The following is a 19,528-nucleotide window of genomic DNA, read 5'->3' on the forward strand; positions in this document are numbered from 1 at the left end:
CAGAAAAGCAGACTTCGACTCCCTCGGGGAACTGATGGGCAAGGTCCCCTGGGAGAATAACATGACGGGGAAAGGAGTCGAGGAAAGCTGGCTGTATTTTAAAGAATCCTTATTGAGGTTGCAGGAACAAACCATCCCGATGTGTAGGAAGAAAAGTAAATATGGCAGGCGACCAGCTTGGCTTAACAGTGAAATCCTTGCTCGTCTTAAACACAAAAAAACAGCTTACAAGAAGTGGAAGGTTGGACAAATAACCAGGGAGGAGTATAAAAGTATTGCTCAGGCATGCAGGAGTGAAATTAGGAAGGCCAAATCACGCTTGGAGTTGCAGCTAGCCGGAGATGTTAGGAGTAACAAGAAGGGTTTCTTCAGGTATGTTAGCAACAGGAAGAAAGTCAAGGAAAGTGTGGGCCCCTTGCTGAATGAGGGAGGGAACCTAGTGACAGAGGATGTGGAGAAAGCTAGTGTACTCAATGCTTTTTTTGCCTCTGTCTTCACAGACAAGGTCAGCTCCCAGACAGCTGCACTCTGCAGCACGGTATGGGGAGGAGGTGACCAGCTCTCTGTGGAGAAAGAAGTAGTTCGGGACTATTTAGAAAAGCTGGACGAGCACAAGTCCATGGGGCCGGATGCGCTGCATCCGAGGGTGCTAAAGGAGTTGGCCGATGAGATTGCAGAGCCATTGGCCATTATCTTTGAAAAATCATGGCAATCGGGGGAGGTCCCGGATGACTGGAAAAAAGCTAATGTAGTGCCCATCTTTAAAAAAGGGAAGAAGGAAGATCCAGGGAACTACAGGCCATTCAGTCTCACCTCAGTCCCTGGAAAAATCATGGAACAGGTCCTCAAGGAATCAATTCTGAACCACTTAAAGGAGGGGAAAGTGATCAGGAACAGTCAGCATGGATTCACCAAGGGCAAGTCATGCCTGACTAATCTAATTGTCTTCTATTATGAGATAACCGGCTCTGTGGATGAGGGGAAAGCAGTGGATGTGCTATTTCTGGACTTTAGCAAAGCTTTTGATACAGTCTCCCACAGTATTCTTGCCAGCAAGTTAAAGAAGTATGGGCTGGATGAATGGACGGTAAGGTGGATAGAAAACTGGCTAGATGGTCGGGCTCAACGGGTAGTGATCAATGGTTCCATGTCTAGTTGGCAGCCGGTATCAAGTGGAGTGCCCCAAGGGTCGGTGCTGGGGCCGGTTTTGTTCAATATCTTCATTAACGATCTGGAGGATGGTGTGGACTGCACCCTTAGCAAGTTTGCAGATGACACTAAACTGGGAGGAGCGGTTGATATGCTGGAGAGTAGGGATAGGATACAGAGGGACCTAGACAAATTAGAGGATTGGGCCAAAAGAAATATGATGAGGTTCAACAAGGACAAGTGCAGAGTCCTGCATTTAGGATGGAAGAATCCCATGCACTGCTATAGACTAGGGACCGAATGGCTGGGCAGCAGTTCTGCAGAAAGGGACCTAGGGGTTACAGTGGACGAAAAGTTGAATACGAGTCAACAGTGTGCCCTTGTTGCCAAGAAGGCTAATGGCATTTTGGGTTGTATAAGTAGGGGCATTTCCAGCAGATCGAGGGATGTGATCATTCCCCTCTATTCAACATTGTTGAGGCCTCCATCTGAAGTACTGTGTCCAGTTTTGGGCCCCACACTACAAGAAGGATGTGGATAAATTGGAGAGAGTCCAGCGGAGGGCAACAAAAATGATTAGGGGGCTGGAGCACATGACTTATGAGGAGAGGCTGAGGGAACTGGGATTGTTTAGCCTGCAGAAGAGAAGAATGAGGGGGGATTTGATAGCTGCTTTCAACTACCTGAAAGGGGGTTCCAAAGAGGATGGCTCTAGACTGTTCTCAGTGGTAGAAGATGACAGAACAAGGAGTAATGGTCTCAAGTTGCAGAGGGAGAGGTTTAGGTTGGACATTAGGAAAAACTTTTTCTCTAGTAGGGTGGTGAAGCACTGGAATGGGTTACCTAGGGAGGTGGTGGAATCTCCTTCCTTAGAGGTTTTTAAGGTCAGGCTTGACAAAGCCCTGGCTGGGATGATTTAGTTGGGTTTGATCCTGCTTTGAGCAGGGGGTTGGACTAGATGACCTCCTGAGGTCCCTTCCAACCCTGAGATTCTATGAAATATGGACAGTGACATGATCCTGCTCCAAAGAGCTTATGATGCAAAAAGGGTATGCTGAAGTCACAGTTAGATTGGCAAAGATGAAGGAGCTGACTACCACATTAAGTATTTTTTTAAATGGCATAGGGAGAGCAAAAGGGATTCTGACTTGCTCTTTGTGCAGGATATGCAGATTAGACTGACTCGATACTTCACACATCACCAAAAAGGAGCCCACTTATGCAAGAGAATATATCCTAGACAAGACAAAGATAAACCTGAACATAATGGAGATGTCAGGACTCACTTATGGCCAGATGGTATCTAATTCAGAAGCAGGAGAGAATGGTGCTAGCAAACTAGTTTGACTTCTTTGCCACCTCCTCCAACACTTCCTATCCCCAACTGACCATAAACCTACACCCTCCTAAGCTTTTTAAAAATTCTAGAAAAGTCACTGGAATAGGAAAAGCAGATTAAGGAAGTCCTCTTTATATAGAGAAAGCTTGGTCATGGAAGCCAGAGTTTTAATACATTAGCTCTTAGGGTTATCCCATCATGAAGTTATTATTGACTGACTCTCACATACCACAGCAGAGTGAGTTTTGATGAGATTGTCTGGATTTCTCTACCCCTTCAAAAAGCCATTTTATGAAATACAAAGATGAGATAGGGCAAGTTACAATGACAAAAGCTTTTCCACAGCACCAGCCCTTATATATCTTCTGTCACTCCATTCTTGATGACAGGATGCCATTAACATCATAAATTTAGAGCATGCAAATGTCATGCATGAATTCCACCTGATTAGGAAGGGCAAGGCAAAACCATGCTCACATGTTCAGATTTTTGTGATGGAGGCAAACAGTTTGAAGCAGCAACAAACAAAAGGAATTCGGGGTTTACAGAAAAGGGAAATTTGGGCCAGATTAGCATATACTAGACCTATGTTTGTATGATTAGCTCTAAAGTGCAAAGCAAAAGGATATTCAGTAACTTGCTTCAAATTCTAATAGCTGAATATTTAATAATCTTAGTTTTGACTTGGTCTCAGATCACAGATAGAAGTGGCATTTTAGTTTTATATTAAAGCAAGGTCAAAAGTAAGCATAAAATGATAATCAGACTACTTAAACAAGCAAAAAACCATGGCAGAGAAATCCCCAACCCTGTCCTCCTATCTGCATTCTCAAGCACTGACTAAGGGAAACTCTCAAAGGCATTTAGTGATTTTATTATATTGTCTTTTTGTAATTACTCTGATCCCTGCAGCTGTAGACTAGGTGCTCTGTGATGGCACAATTTCTGTTAAGTCAGTGCTTGTTGTGGGTGAGATTTCACAAGCTGGTCTTGCAGGCTAGAGAAGCAGCAGTATCTAGTTAATCCTTAAAGATAACAATCTTATCTAAGATTTGTGGAGGGTACGAAGGAAATATTCAGCAGTCTCAGTTGTATGTAGGCAGTCCTACTGGCCCCCATTACAGCAGTGGGCCCTCCTTAATAATCTTTAATAGGTTTACCCTCATAACACTCTCAGGTAGGGAGGTGCTGCTATTTCCATTTTATGGGTGGGGAGCTAAGGCACAGAGAGTCAAAGTGTCTTGGAGGTTGTTTGGTGGAGCAGGGACTTGAACCAAAGTCTCCCAATTACTAGGCTAATGCTCTAACCACTGGCCATCCTTCTAAGGATATTAAACTTACTACAGACTTAAATTCTAGTTAATTTTCAGATACTCACTTCTGAGAAGGGTAAGGGAAAAGGTGAGGACTAAGAAAAATATTAAAATTAGGCTTCTGTTTTATCAATTTTTTAAAAAATGTATTATAGTAGCATCTAGGAGCCCTAGCCCCCCTTTGAAGCTGTGATGAAGACTCTGAAAGCATGAACCAAGTGCATCCTTAAAGTGTTGTCTTCATAAGTCTGTAAAGAGCCTAGTATGATAATCTAAGAGGTGTGAAGTTCTCTCTTCATGGCAGTACTGACTCAGCTGTCCAGTGATTGACATAAATCACATTACATAGATAGATTAGAATCATAGATTATTAGGGTTGGAAGGGACCTCAAGAGATCATCTAGTCCAACCCCCTGCTCAAATCCCCAAATGGCCCCCTCAAGGATTGAACTCACAACCCTGGGTTTAGCAGGCCAATGCTCAAACCACTGAGCTATCCCCCTCCCCTGCCCTGGCCCTGCATACAATTTCCCCACCCAGATGTGGCCCTCGGCCCAAAAAGTTTGCCCACACCATCCTAGATAAATTCCATTTATGACAACTGCATACCATACTCTGCATCAAACAGCAGAATAAAGTTCTGGAATGCAGCCACTCCGCAGGGATGCTCATCGCATCACAGTTACACTTGGCTGGTCATGTGTTCAGGATGAATGATACCAGAACGCCAAAGCAGCTGCTGTACAGCAAACTGGAAGTAGATAACCACACACAAGATGGCCAGAAGAAATGCTTCATAGACACACTGAAGCATAACTTGAAGCAGTGCATCATTGACGTCAACAGCTGAGAGTCATCAGTAACAGATAGATCACCTGACAAGCAGTAGTCAGCAATGGGATATTCAGAGACTAATCACAGTATGGCTCTTGAGGTACAGAGGCTGAGTTATAAACAGCAGCAGCAGCTTCAGAAGACAGACTGTAATCCCTTCCTCGATATTGAGCTACATATGCATTCAACATAGAAAGGACAAAGCGTATTACCACTGTCAGCATGATCTTCGGTCATGGACAACCACCACCTATCCAAGAATCATGTCTGCCCTCTTAGCTACAGAACCAAGGGAATGTGAGCTCCTAGTGTGGCTATCTACCATGATCCTAAGTCCTTTTCAATGTCATTGCATTCCAAGATAGTCACCCACCTTGTATGACCTACATTCTTTGTTCCTATGTATAATGATCTTACATTTGGATGTAATAAACAAAGTTTCTCATTTCTTAATCTGCTCAGCCTCTGGTGCTTTGTACTTATTTGGCACAGTCTTCAGTATCACCCTCTGTTGAGTCAAGCTAATAAGTGCTCTTGGGTTTTCTGTTTTTGAAACCACACACCAAAAGCCTGGCAGGGTGATCACATGTTGTCCAAAAACATTTTTAAATTCCCCGCCCCCAAAATCATGGACATAGTCCTTGTAAGAAGAGTTTAGAGTAGTTAGTGTGTAAGTCAAGGACTGATTTGCAAGTTAAGTTGTCTGATGGCAGCAAAAGCAGCTGCCTAGTTTGCAATTCAAAGCTGCAACAAATTAGAGTGGCCACCTCCCCCGCTCCCCCAACTTCAGAGCCAGTTGTGTTTTGCAGCAGAGACAAGTAATAGTTTCGTTTGCTAGCCAAACCAGAGTAGGATTTGTAGTAAAATAAAACTGCTGGCCTTTCTGGCAAAAGAACTACATGACTACAGCAGAGAAGCCCAGACCCAATCTCTTCCCTCCCCAGTCACTACAGATCTGTGTCTCACCTTGGTACGAAGAGATTTTGTAGATGTTTGAGAATGCTCTGAACATAAAGGTTTGGTTCCTTAATAACAGGTAAAGGAATGGAGTCTTTAGGTAACACAAGAGCCATAATCCAGTCAGTATATACATCAACACAATACTTCACAGTATCGCCCTCCAATGGGAGGGTCAGTCCATAACAAACCACCTCCATGGTCCATTTTACCTAAACAAAGAAAGGTGAGATTGTTAAAATACTGTATGTACCAAACATAAGAGCATGTCTACATGCTCCTAAACAAGCCCAATGGTGCCAATAGCCCCCTTTTTAGCTTTTAGCAATAAGCTATGAACATATGCATCCCTTCAAGAAGTATTTCAGGCTGTGTGCGTTTTATAACATATGTAAAGGGACAGTTTCCCTTAAGGGACAGGCTGGAGCTTGCAGCTTGGGGATAATAAAGGAGGCCATGCCACACCCTCATGTCAAGCTATATAGAACAGGGGAGGGCAGGGAGCAGAAGCTGGGAAGACTTGCAATCACTCCTGTCCTGAAACCTTACTAAAAAGGGGACATGGTATTTGGTTAGTGTGTGTTGGCTTCTCCTTGCCTCGGGCTATAAAAGCCAACCCATGCCTCCCCAATTATAGGAATTAAGGAAGGACACACCCACAGCACCACAAGGGGTTTGTGGGGATGGCCCACAACTTTAAAGAAACTTTTTAAACAAACCCCAACTTACAGATTGTAAATCATGCTACCTAGCAGACTTAACATGGAAACAAAAGCAACACATAGGAAAAGCTGTTTTATCCAGCATGTTGGGGAAGTGGGGGGTGCCAGTAAGTGAAAAATGTCGGTTAACTAAGAGGGAGGGAGTTTGGGTGCAGAAGGGGGCTTGGGGCAGTGGGTTGGGACATGGGAGTGCAAGGTGCCAGATCCAGGGGGGACGCCATTCACCTTGGGCAGCTCCCCACAAGCAGAGACTTGTCCCGGCTGCTCCTAGGTGGAAGCATGGCAGGTAGCTCTGTGAGCTGTCTCCACCTGCAGGCACCACCCCTGCAGCTCCCACTGGCCACGGTTCCCAGCCAATGGGAGCTGCAGAGCTAGTGCTCAGGGTGAGGCAGGGGCAGCACGCGGAGCCGCCTGCTGCGCCTCCACCTAGGGGCGGCCAGGACATGTGGCCGCTTGTAGAGAGCCACTCGAGGGTGAGCGCCCCCCAGATCCCCACTCCTGAGCCACAACCCCCTGCCCAAGTCCTCTCCCGCACCCAAACTCCCTCACAGAACCTGCGCTCCACACCCCCTCCTGCAACTCAACCCCCTGCCAGCCCTACTCCAACCAGACTATAAACCAGAATTTCAATTAAGATCAGAAATGCTGGTTTATGGAGTTGTCTGGCTGATGAAGTGCCAGATAAAACAACTTTTACTGTACTAGCCTACAATGCTATTCAGCTTGTTTTCCAACTAAAGTTTGCACTTTATAACAATCCATCATTTGCTACTGTTGCTAGTTCTGCCTTCTGCTGCCATTTGTTATTAGTAAGATACACTGACATGACATCACAGCCTCATGAAGTTTATTTCATTCTTAATAAGATAATCAAGACTTTAAGCACTTTCAGTTTGCATTAAACTGCCAGTGTAGCATACCTGCAATTTGACAACAGCCCTTCATACTTTTTAAACACGGTGCAAGACTGAACAACAGATAGGTTAACATATTGTTAGGAAGATTAAATACCCATAATACTGAGAAGAAGAATATGTATTCTGTAATAGGTAAAGACAGTGCACATGTTGGTTATATGACTGACTTTCAATATTTGTCTATTGTGCCATAGGTTCTGAGAAGTTGGCCCAAACTGAAAACAAGGAATTTAGCAATTAATAAAATTTTAATAGCTGGAGAAGCTTACTTGTCTGGAGAGCTATGTATTTCATAGAAAACATAATTCACTGGTAAGGAAAGTAATGGAATTTACTTATGCTATGAATTAGCTGTTGGGAAAAGCCTTCTACAGATCACTAGTTTAGGACTTGAATTGTACTTCAGAAAGCTTGGATTATTTAAAAAATTCAAAGTTACACTGCAGAAAGCTACACAGATCAGCTACATGGCAGTTAACATGTGAACAGAACCGGAACCTCCTTTGAGAAACACTTACTTCTTTATCTGTTTTTAGTAAACTCTCGCTGCCAGCTGCCGACGGTGTATTTAAGGCTTGCCCAAGAGGACGCACCACTGCATTTGCCACCTCCCTCCCCACATTATCAGGATAGCTGTGAAGTACACTGGTATGACCCTGATCATTTTGGACAACAAGATGCAGGGACCTCCACTCTGAGTACATAGTGCCTCTATGCTACACACCAAGCAATACCTGGAAGAAGAAAAAGCAGCAATTATTATATATGCTTATGGTACACATTAATAGAACTCTGGCTAGACGACACAGAACATACCCTATTACACATTTAAAAATGCAAATGAGTGCTTCACACCCATGGAGAACTGGAAAGAAACAAAAAATCAAACCACAGCCATTCAACTTCAAGAGCTCTCTAATATAGCCCAGTGAACCAGTATGTTGACTAAATGGAGTTTGTCCATGAATGTTGATTACAGGTAGAAAATTAGATATCAGACATCAATCTTAAGACCTTTCCTGCATTACATCGATGGTCCAGTCACTTGAAATGACCCCTGCTCTTTCCCAGCAATTATGGAACACAGTGATGAGCTGCCAAAATCTTAACAACGGATTCCCTATAAAAAGTTCTGATTTAAGGGATGTGCGACAGCATGTATTTTTTGTACCAATAGGGTTACCATACGTCCATATTTTCCCAGGAGGTGATTAAGAACCGAAAAGCCTGACATGTCCAGGAAAATACAGATGTATTTTAACCCTACCTAAAGTTCTTTTTTAAAAAGATGGGGCTGAACTAGAAATGAGCTCCGTTTCACATGTGTGGGTGGTGATCAGGGACAGTCTCAATTTTTGGGTCTCTCTCTTATATAGGCTCCTATTACCCCTCACCCCCATCCCGATTTTTCACACTTGCTGTCTGGTCACTCTAGGGTGTGCACGTGTGGGTCCCAGCTGCTCCCTGCCCCCCCCCCTCATTAAAGCACGTGTGCAGGGTTACTGCCCTGGGAACTGCAGGGCACCAGTGGATGTGGGGCTGTCTGCAGATAGGGGCGTGGGGCAGGGCTAGCTGGAGGCAGGGAGTGACACGGGCTGGCTGTGGGCAGGTGATGCAGACGGGCGGGCTGCGGGTGGCTGTGGGCAGGGGGGGGGCTGCTGGGGGCTGGGGGCGGCTGCTGGGGGCAGGGAAGGCGGGGGAGGGGCGCAGATACTCACACGGGGGGAGAGGCTGGGAGCAGCAGGAGCCCCAGGGCCAGAGGTCCAAAGAGCAGGAGCAGCAACAGGGCCAGGAGGCAGCTCACATGGCTCTCGCAGCACAGCGCAGCGCCCCCCGGCGGCCGGGAGGAGGAATTACAGGCTTCCCAGGCAGAGCCCATCAAAGCTTCCCTCGCAGGGAAGCTAGTTAACAAGCGGTTCTAAAACCGCTTCTAAATTTAACAACGGGTTCGTGCGAACCGGCTCCAGCTCACCCCTGATGGAACAGACACTGCTCTTACTCTAACACCTAACACCTCTTTTCACTTGAATGGAGGTCAATTCCAGAATTGAATTTAAGCGCAGGCTCCAATGTACATGCCTACACATTAGTTCCTGGCAACACCCATGATGCCAAGGAAAGGACACATGACAGATTTCAAGGAAATGGCGGGCTATTAAAATGTTAAGAAGATCTGTAGAGATGACCTTGTGGGAAGGCAAGTTAAATCCTGCCCCTTTACAGCTAAAGGATCCTGGGCTACTGGGAAAGAGTTGGCTAAGCAAATGAGTGAATTGTAGTGTGCACCCTCCAACTAATGTTCCACTTGAACAAGCCCCCTCTTTTGTTGCAAATTAATCCAGAAAACTTTCAAACCTCATTTAATTCTCATACATATTAAAGTATATTAATAAGTATACCAAACAGCAGTATTTCACATATGCCAGTCACTCAGACTGTAAACTCTTTGGGGGTAGAGACTGTCTTTTCCAGGGAGGGAGGTACACACACATGTAATATGCCTAGCACAATGGGGCCAGTAAGTGCTACTGCAATACAAGTCATCAAAACCAGTAGTCTAGTAAAAAATACATACAACATGCAGTGGTCTTGATTTTATCCTCTGTTCTCTCAGGGCTTGTCTACACAAGGAAGTTTACTATCTTAACTGCTTGTGTGGACACACTTATTCTGGAATAAGAGTCCATGCAGTGAGCTATACTAGTCTATTATGCCAATAAATTAAGAACATAAAAACAGTCATACTCGATGAGACCAATCATCCATTTAGCCCAGTATCCTGTCTTCTGACAGAGGCCAATAACAGGTGCTTCAGAAGGAATGAGTAGCACAGGTAATCATCAAGTGATCCATCCCATCATCCACTCTCAGCTTCAAGCAATCAAAGGCTAGAGGGACACAGAACATGGGATTGCGTCCCTGCCAACCTTGACTAATAACCAGTGATGGACCGATCCTACAGGAACTTGCATCTAGTTTTTTTTTTTAAAACCATGTTTTGTCCTTCACAACATCCCCTGGCAAAGAGTTCCACACGTGGACTGTGCATAGTGCGAAGCAGTACTTCCTTTTGTTTGTTTTAAACCCTATGCCTATTAATTTCATTGTTTGACCCCTGGTTCTTGTGTTATGTGAAGGAGTAAACTAACATTTCCTTATTCACCTTCTACACACCAATCAAGATTTTATAGACCTCTATCATATTCCCCCATTAATCGGCTCTTTTCCAAGCTGAAAAGTCCCAGTCTTTTTACCTTCTACTCATACAGAAGCTGTTCCACATACCCCGAATCATTTTTGTTGCCCTTCTCTGAACCTTTCCAATGTATCTTTTTTGAGATCTGCATGCAGTATTCAAGATGGATTTATATAGCTGCATGCTGATATTTTCTGTCTTACTCCCTGTCCTTTTCCTAATGGTTCCTAACACTGTTAGCTTTGACTGCCGCTGCACATTGAGCATATGTTTTCAGAGAACTATCCGCAATGACTCCAAGATCTCTTTCTTAAGTAGTAACAGCTAAATTTATAGTTGGGATTTTGTTTTCCAATGTGTATTACTTTGCATTTGTTACCAATGAATTTCAGCTGCCATTTTGTTGCCCAGTCACCCAGTTTTGAGAGATCCCTTTGCAACTCTTCACAGTGTGCTTTACATTTAATTATCTGAGCAATTTTGTATTGTCTGCAAATTTTGCCACCTCACTGCTTACCCCTTTTTCCAGATCATTTATGAATATGTTGAACACCACTGCTCCCAGTACAGACCCCTGGGGAACACCGTTATTTACCTCTCTCCACTCTGAAAACTGACCATTTATTCCTACCCTTTGTTTTCTGCCTTTTAACCATTTACTGATCCATGAGAGGACCTTCCCTCTTATCCCATGACTACTTACTTTGCTTAAGAGCCTTTGGTGAGGGACCTTGTCAAAGGCTTTCTGAAAGTTTAAGTACACTATACGCACTGGGTCACCCTTATCCACATGTTTCTTGACCCCCCTCAAAGAATTCTAATAGATTGGTGAGGCATGATTTCCCTTCGCAAAAGCTGTGTTGACTTTTCCCCAACAAATGATGTTCATCTGATAATTTTGTTCTTTACTATTGTTTCAACCAATTTGCCTGGAAATGAAGTTAGGCTCCAGAGGCAATCCTGGCAATTACAGGCTAGTAAGCCTTTTTCAAAAATTGGTGTCACAATAGCTATCCTCCAGTCATCTGGTACAGAAGCAGATTTAAATGATAGATTACAAACCACAGTTAGTAGTTTTCCAATTTCATATTTGAGTTCCTTTAGAACTCTTGGTGAATACCATCTGGTCCTGGTGACTAATTACTGTTTAATTGATCAAAATGTTCCAAACACCTCCTCTACTGACACCTCAACCTGGGACAGTTCCTCAGATTGGTCACCTAAAAAGAATGGCTCAGGTGTAGGAATCTCTATCACACCTTCTGCAGTGAAGACTGATGCAAACAATTTATTTAGTTTCTCCATAACAGTCATGTCTTCTTTAAGTGTTCCTTTAGCATCTCAATCATCCAGTGGCCCCACTGATAAATTTCCCCATGGAGACAAGTTCTCCATTGTTTGCAGTGTCCTCCACGCTTATGATTAGAATTAATTTGCAAGATTCAAATAGGTGAAAAGAGATTCCGATGTTTGATCCAATGATAATGTTCAGTTTGCAGCCCTGAATCCTAAGTGGAAGACTTAAAAAAAAAAAAAATAAGTTCAACAGAATCATCAGCTTAACATTTTAAGAGTTCAGGAATAGAGTCTTTTCTTAATTACATTCATCATAAAGAAAAAGTACCATCAGTCTAACATTTTCCTAGGATCTAATAAACTAAGTCAAGACACTGCTAAGTCTGGAATGAGTGCAGTTGAGCAGGCTATTTCTAAGGCTTATCTTTCTAAAAAGGGAAGTCTTGGTGTCATTCTGGGGTTGCATACACATGGCTGAAGATTTGGGCTACAGTTTTTTGAGTAACCCACATGGTAAGCTTTAAGTTACAGTTCCCACACAAAATAATCACAAGTACCATTTAAAAAAAGTCTCAGATTCTCTTCCCTTCAATTAAAGTTTACAGTTTGGATTTTGTTTTGCTTTAAGTTTGATCTACAGGAGGCAGGATTTCACAGCTCCGCTTACAGTCCTAAGATCCCTAAAAATTGTGGGCAGACACTAATCCAGTGGTTCTCGCTGGGGGTACACAGAGGTCTTCTAGGGGGTATGTCAGTTCATCTAGACAGTCGTCTAGTTTTACAACAAGCTACATAAAAAGCACTGGTGAAGACAGTACAAAACTAAAATTTCATACAGATAGTGACTTGTTTATACTGCTCTATATACTAGATCAGTGTTTCTCAACATGGTGGTGGTGATCGCTTGGGGGGAGGGGGTTGCGGGATGCGTTGTGGGGGAGGAAATCACAAGTGCACAGCCAGCATTAGGGGGTAGCAAGCAGGGCCCACACAAAGCTAAGATTCATGCTGAAGTCGAAACCCAACCCCTGCCACCCAGGGCTGAAAATCAGACTTCTGAAAGGGGTACAGTAGCCTGGAAAGGTTGAGAATCATTGTGCTAGCCCATCTTCCAGGAAACAAAGAGGTGAAGGTTAAAGTGTGGCTTGCCAGCCAAGAGAAGTAGAAGCCCATTTGTTCAAAACATTTGCACTCAACCTTTCCCCTAAAAAAGAGACTCTTGGCCCAGTACCAAATAACAGGGCATGGCTTGCAGAGATACTAGTCCTTTCAAAGAGCAGGCTCACCACCTAAACAGCTTTGTAAATTAGGAAAGTCTCAGATGAGCAACCCCCCATGCTGGCTTCCCAAAGAACATTGTAGAAAGCCTACATCTGAGATTTATTTTGCTATTTTCCAGACTCAACTGCTGCCTGGTTTGAGGCAGGGGCCAGATGCACTGCTGATTAAGTCAATATCAAATGTATCAGAGCATAGAGTCTGCAGGAAAGAGCTCTCTCCCTACATCTTCCTAAGAAAGCAATTTAAAAAAAGAAAAAAAAATTTTTGAAGTGGTGGGAGCACAGTGGCCAGAGACCTAAACCTTGGAGAGAAGAGGATGATCACAAGACAGCCAGCTCTTTGAAGGGGAAAAATGGATGAACCCCAGGTAGAAGCAGGGGAGAGGAGGTCAGGAAAGCAGACAGTGCCAACTAGTCTAGGACTGAGGCCTTGTCTACCAGTAGGGTTCAGTGATTAGGGTGCTAGCCTGGCACTCAGGAGACTTGGGTTCATCCCTTGCTTTGCCACACACTTTGTGAGGGACCTTGGACAAGTCACTTAGCAACACCTATTTCTGACAGATGGAGACCCAATGCAGAGACTGTTTTGGTGTACTTTCCTACCTCATAGGAGTGTTATGGGGAATAACTACAGTCTCTCAGATACCACAGTAATGGATAGAGCGTTATTCTGGTAAACCCCCATATGGACAAGTAGCCTAGTAGAATAGTGCTTTTTTTCATTTTAGCTTAAACTTCTTCACAAGCAACATATGGTAACCCTCCTCCCCACAGAGGACTCATACCTCAGTAAGTGTGCCCACACACTGGGTGGAGGTGTTATACCAGTACAACTATATCAGTTTAAAGTCACACCTTAGGTTATACTGAAAAAATTCACATGTACACAAGGCCTATGTAATCAGTGTGCCAGCTTTGGAGGAAAGACAGGAAATCCCAAATCCTGATTATTCTGAAAATCCATCATGGGGCACAGGATAACCAAACCTAGGAGCGACACCGCCAGCAAGTTGCAGCCTCCCATGACTGGCTCCATCCTCCCTAGCAGCAGAGCAAAGTAGCAGCAGTTTTTGGCTTGATTTCTCCTACCATCTTCCAGGGATGAAGGGAATGAATGTACAAGGGGAGGATGTAACTTTGCTGTGCGTGGGTAAAGGACAGTCCTGGAAGCAGGACAGGAATCAAGAAAGGGCAGGGCCTTCGCCGGTGCTCTGTACTCACCGCTGACTGCCTGATCTTAAGGATGTGGAAGTTTATGTGCATCTAATAATGGCTACATATCATATTTTGATCTTACTATGTAAAAAGGTTGTTTTGGTCCATTGCCTGGAAGAGTTTACTGATCAATAAAACATTTGTAAATGGTTTATAGCCATGGCAAGTTGACAGAGATGAGACTTTAAAATATACATTTTACACACACAAAATTTTTTTTTAAATATTTTGGTGTGTTCTTGAATTTTAACTTTATAAAACAACTAAAATTGATCCAAAACAACAGTTAATAGTTGTACTCCAGCGCCCTGTCCCTATGAAACTTGGGAGGATATTTAAGTTTCATAGTGATATAATCACCACTATCTTCGAATTCAACTTGCTATTAACACCCAAAGTTAAAGAGAAAACATCTGAAAAAAATATTTTCCTCCACCTAACTTCATTAAACTATTTCATAGCCTCTCAAATTTGGAAACAGGAAGTGCTTATGTCCTCAGAAGAAGCACAGAACAAAAAACATCCTCTCAAATTTCACAGGGAACTACAGAGGAGGTACAAATAACTTTGTTTAGTGGAGCAATTGAGAGGTTTTGAAGCTAAAATATTTTTGTTTAACTTTATTAAAACTAGGGATCTATTAAAATATTTTAATAGGACAGGTCATTTGGATTCTCATCTTGCTTCCTCCACATCCATTTAAATTCTGGCATGATTTTAGTAGCTGTTATCTCAGAAACCACTGCAATCAGAAATTAATGTTTTGTCAGTTGAAAACTAGACTTCCCAACTGCTTTTTAGGAAGCATAAAACACTGATTTCTTGCTCTTGCAGTTCTTGTGAGAGAAGCCTCTATATTTAAAAAAAAAAAAAAAAAAAAAAAAAAATAACCCCATCACCACACACACAAGACAGAAAAATCAAGAGATTTGGGTTTTATTCCCTGCTCTGACAGGCCTTGGGCAACCAACTGTGGCCAAAGTCTTCAACTCTGGCTAACTCAAGCTAAGCTCCTCAATCTATAAGGTACTTACCTTTTAAAAAAAAAAAAAAAAAGTGGCCTGGTTTCCTGTGAGCACCAGGTAATATCCAATTACTTCAGTGGACTTTACAGGCATTCAACTTCCAAATCAAACCACTTAAAGTTCATCTCTATTTAGGAACCTAAATTAAGATCACAAATTTCAAATGCAGTGTCTAGTCTCCGTAAAATGGGATAATAGTGCATACCTACACCATAGGAGGGCTGGGAGATTTAACATGGTTTGCAAAACCATTTGACATCCTCAATTAAAATCCCTATAGGAGGGCAAAATATTAGGACACGTGGAACTGCCTGAATTCCTGGGACAGAGAGGCAAAGCCTTCCGAAGCTTCAGGGGGGTAACAAGATTGATGCTAGAGTAGATACAGAATGAAAGTCAGCTGGCAGATGTGCAAGACTAAATCCTGAAGTCAGGATGGTGGAAGTTTGGGGCCCCTGCTACAAACTTTTGGAGAGCTCAAGATGCACTCTGAAAGATTTTATTCCAAAAGAAGGGAGTCTTTTCTCTCTCTCTCTTTTTTTTTTTTAAATTTATTTCCCACCTCCTTTCAATTCCACTTTAACTACCCCTTTAATGTGCTGAAATCTGCCCCTTTAGAAACTGCATTTACTGTCACAGGATATGTTTCTGCATCTAGAAGCCTAAGGGCATGTCTACACTACAGCACCACACTGCAACTGTCCTGCTATACTGTAAGCGCATCCTACATTGACAGAAGGGGGTTGTCTCATGATGTAGTTAATTCACCTCTCCAAGAGGCAGTAGCTAGGTCAACAGCAGAATGCTATCAACCTAGCACATCTACACCAGGGGTTAGATTGACCCAACTATGGTGCTTAGGGCATAACATTTTTCCACAGACCCGAACAATGTAGCTAAGTGGATGTAATAAATAGACAAGGCCTAAGTCTTGTTGAATGTTAATGGGACTTAGGTTCCTAAGTGCCTAAATCAGTATGGAAAATTCTACCCCTTGTCTTGTTTTGCTCTCCCATTTATAAATCACACCACCACTTTTCTCCCCACCACCTTCATCTCTCTGTCAATTAAGAGTGCGACTGAATGACATGGTTGCTTCTGATGGTAGGGGGCAAGCCTCAGCCTTGAAGCTTACTTCCAGTTTATGTCTTATATTCCTAAAAGCTACCTGCAGGGATCAGGAAGGGATTCCTCCCCCCCCATGTATTCTAGGTTTGTTTGTTTGTTTTAATCTCCTTCCTCTGAAGCGACATGGATGGCCACTGCTGGAGATGGGTCATGGAGGGTCAGGGCTCTGAGATGGCACCAAGTATTCTCTCTCAGGTGCTTGGCTGGCCAGTTCTTGCTCACATACTCAGGACCTAACTGATTGCCATATGTGGGGTCAGGAGGAAAATTTTGCCCCAGGGCAGATCGACAGCGACTCTGGAGGTTTCATCTTCTTCTGCAGTATGTGCATGCGGGTCACTTGCCAGGATTATCTGGGTATGCCTTACTTAAACATTTCCCAACTATTGACAGGGCCGTAAGGCATTGGTGCACCTCAGTCCCTCCTATTCTCCGCATGTGGCACATAACAGTCTAGTCTCCTGAGGGCCACGGTACTTTCGTCTGATTTCAGCTGTTGGGTTTAGTGTGCAGGTGCTGGGTGTAGGGTGACCAGATATCCCAATTTTATAGGGACAATCCTGATTTTTGGGTCTTTTTCTCACATAGGCACCTATTATCCCCGCACCTCCTGTCCCGATTTTTGACACTTGCTATCTGGTCAGCCTAGCTGGGTGGTGTTGGTGACCTGTGCTACACAAGACATCAGACTAGATGCTTTGGTGGTTCCTTCTGGCCTTAAGCTCTAGGACTATGACTTGTACCCTCCAGTCCAATCTGCTGGATGTATCAGAGAGCAATGCTGAAGTGGGTCTGCTAGAAAGACCACTTCATCTTTAACAGGATTGGCTGAGTTCAGCTGACCACTGCAGCTTGTTCCACTGGAACCTTCAAAGAAAGATCGGGGGGGCGGGGGGGGGCGGAAGAGAATCTTATAAGTTAGCCACAAGAGTGAGCACTTGGCTATTAGTAGGTAGGCTAAATTTCTGTAGATAGCACTTTGGCCATTCATGAGTCAATAATCCAAATTCCACCATTTCTTCTGTCTCTCGTTTTAGTATCGAGATGAAAACCTTGTCTTGTGTCTCTGTGACCTTGAAGTAAAACTATTATCTGAAAATTTGGAGTTAATCTCAATACTATCTAGTCTACAGTCACCTTCCATGCTTCTGCCATTCTCATAACTTTGCCATACAACAGCATAGTTCACTGATACCAACAGTTCTGAATATCAGCTGTGAAAATCAACAGTCATGAAAGAACAGGAGTACTTGTGGCACCTTAGAGACTAACATTTATTTGAGCATAAGCTTTCATGGGCTACAGCCCACTTCATCGGATGCATGTAGTGGAAAATACAGTAGAAAAAGCTAGTTTTCCTGAGCAGCAACAACAGAGGCAGGCACTGAAGTTATTCCCGGGGGAAATCTAATGAAAGGGGAAAGTAACAGAAACATTCCTTGCTCCATCAATATACACTGTACTCCAACTTGCAGCAATCAAGGAGCTGTGGACAGGGGAAGAGAGAGAGAAAGCTCGCTCTCTTTCAATAGCTAGTTAAGGCAAATCTTCAAATTTATAATACTTAATAGTCTGGAGCGAATATAAAAGACGGAGTTCCTTTCCCACAGCAGAATTCAGAGCAAGCACCTTTGCGGAAATCCCAGCTTTGTTCTCCCAGCAGCTTGGGTCATTGGGCACCTGGGTTTCCCAAATGGTGCTGGCCCAAGGCCTAACCAAAGAGGGAATCCTCTTTTGCAGCTACTTATGGCTAGATGGTGTCTGGCAATTCCAAGGGTCTCTCCCAATGCAGTTTTATATTATAAACCAACTGAAGGCTAAACCCTGACTCCTAATAATCTGTTCAAACCCCTTTCTAGTTCATTGCCTCATGCTTCGTCCAAGGGCACTTTTCTGTTCACCACCCTCTTGCCCTCACTGTATCACTTCAGCCTAAGCCATAACCTCTAGTGTAGGCATTTGCTAACATGCCCGAGATGTAGGCAGCTGCCCGCGCTGCCTACAGGAGGCCGCTGAGAATCGCCACCCCCCATCAGTCCCCAGGGACCCGCTCCTGAGCCCGCTGCTTTGCCAGGATCACAGCGGACCTGCCCCGCCGCCCCCGGTAGGCAGCGGCCAGCAGGGTGCCCAGGACAGGCGCTGCCTCCGGAGATGGGCCGGGCCCAGGAGCGAGGGAACACCGTTCGCTGCGGCGGGAGCCGCGCCCCTCGCGGCCCGCGAGCTGGCACCTCTCAGCGCGGGCAGCAGGCGACACCACGCAGCCACCCCGCGCAGGGCCGGGCCGGGCCCAGCCTGCCGAGCCCGCCCTGGGGCAGCCGGTCGCAGCCCCTCTACTCGGCCAGGGCCTGCAGCCACCGCGGCGCCCGCAGCCCGAGGACGGACACGGCCCACCCGCGGCCCGGGCCTCCCCAGGGGAGCTGCCGCGGTGCGGCCCGGCCCGGCCCGCTCCCTCCCCGCAAGGGCGCCCAAGGTCCGTCGCTGCCCGCCCGGAGGGAAGGGCCAGTTACCTGCGCCGATGGGCCCGGCTGGCATGTCGGGGGCAGGGCACCGCTCCGCCCTCAGGCGCCCGGCTCCATGGTGCCCGCAGTGGGTGAGGCCGGCGACACACCACAGGAGGCTCCGCTCAGCTCAGCTCAGCTCGGCTCTCTCCGGACACTTCCGGCAGCGCCAGAAAACTCACCTTGGGGGTAACCCGGTTTCTCAGCACACGGGGCGCATGCACCACACCGCACTGACTGCTTCGCGAAATAAGTTCCCTCTTATCTGCGCTCCACTTATTGGGAAGTGCGCGTGCGCGTGACATTTTCCTCGTTGTCAAATAAGTCTCTAGCGTAGTCGTTTGCGCTTGCGCACTCTATACTGTCAAACCCGCTTTCTCCACCTTTCTCTTATTCTTAAAGGGGCAGTGTGCACTTTGACACGCCCTGGAGTGTTGCCCCACAGATTACCTTTACACTAAGGGCATGTCTACACTATGAAATTAGGTCGATTTTATAGAAGTTGATTTTTTTAGAAATCGATTTTATACAGTCGATTGTGTGTATCCCCACTAAGTGCATTAAGTCGGCAGAGTGCATCCACAGTACCGAGGCTAGCGTCAACTTCCGCAGCGTTGCACTGTGGGTAGCTATCCCACAGTTCCCGCAGTCTCCGCTGC

General features: G+C 44.9%; 1 protein-coding gene across 3 annotated transcripts in view; it reads right to left on the minus strand.

Annotated features, from left to right (window-relative positions):
• Positions 1-19,202, minus strand: part of RALGAPB (Ral GTPase activating protein non-catalytic subunit beta) — a 145,832-nt gene extending 126,630 nt beyond the window's left edge. For 2 of the 3 annotated variants that reach the window (XM_044985327.1, XM_044985325.1), the window contains exons 1-3: positions 18,879-19,142; positions 7,750-7,965; positions 5,602-5,804 (exon numbers count right to left, since the gene is read on the minus strand). In XM_044985327.1, the coding sequence (XP_044841262.1) occupies positions 5,602-5,804; positions 7,750-7,935 (389 nt within the window). In that variant the 5' untranslated portion in view covers positions 7,936-7,965; positions 18,879-19,142. Of the gene's footprint in view, positions 1-5,601; positions 5,805-7,749; positions 7,966-18,878 lie in introns of all 3 variants that reach the window. The other variant, XM_044985326.1, reaches the window with a different exon arrangement.
• Positions 19,203-19,528: the final 326 nt, after the last annotated feature.

Source organism: Mauremys mutica, chromosome 13 (assembly GCF_020497125.1).
Source record: "Mauremys mutica isolate MM-2020 ecotype Southern chromosome 13, ASM2049712v1, whole genome shotgun sequence".
Lineage (NCBI taxonomy): Eukaryota > Metazoa > Chordata > Testudines > Geoemydidae > Mauremys > Mauremys mutica.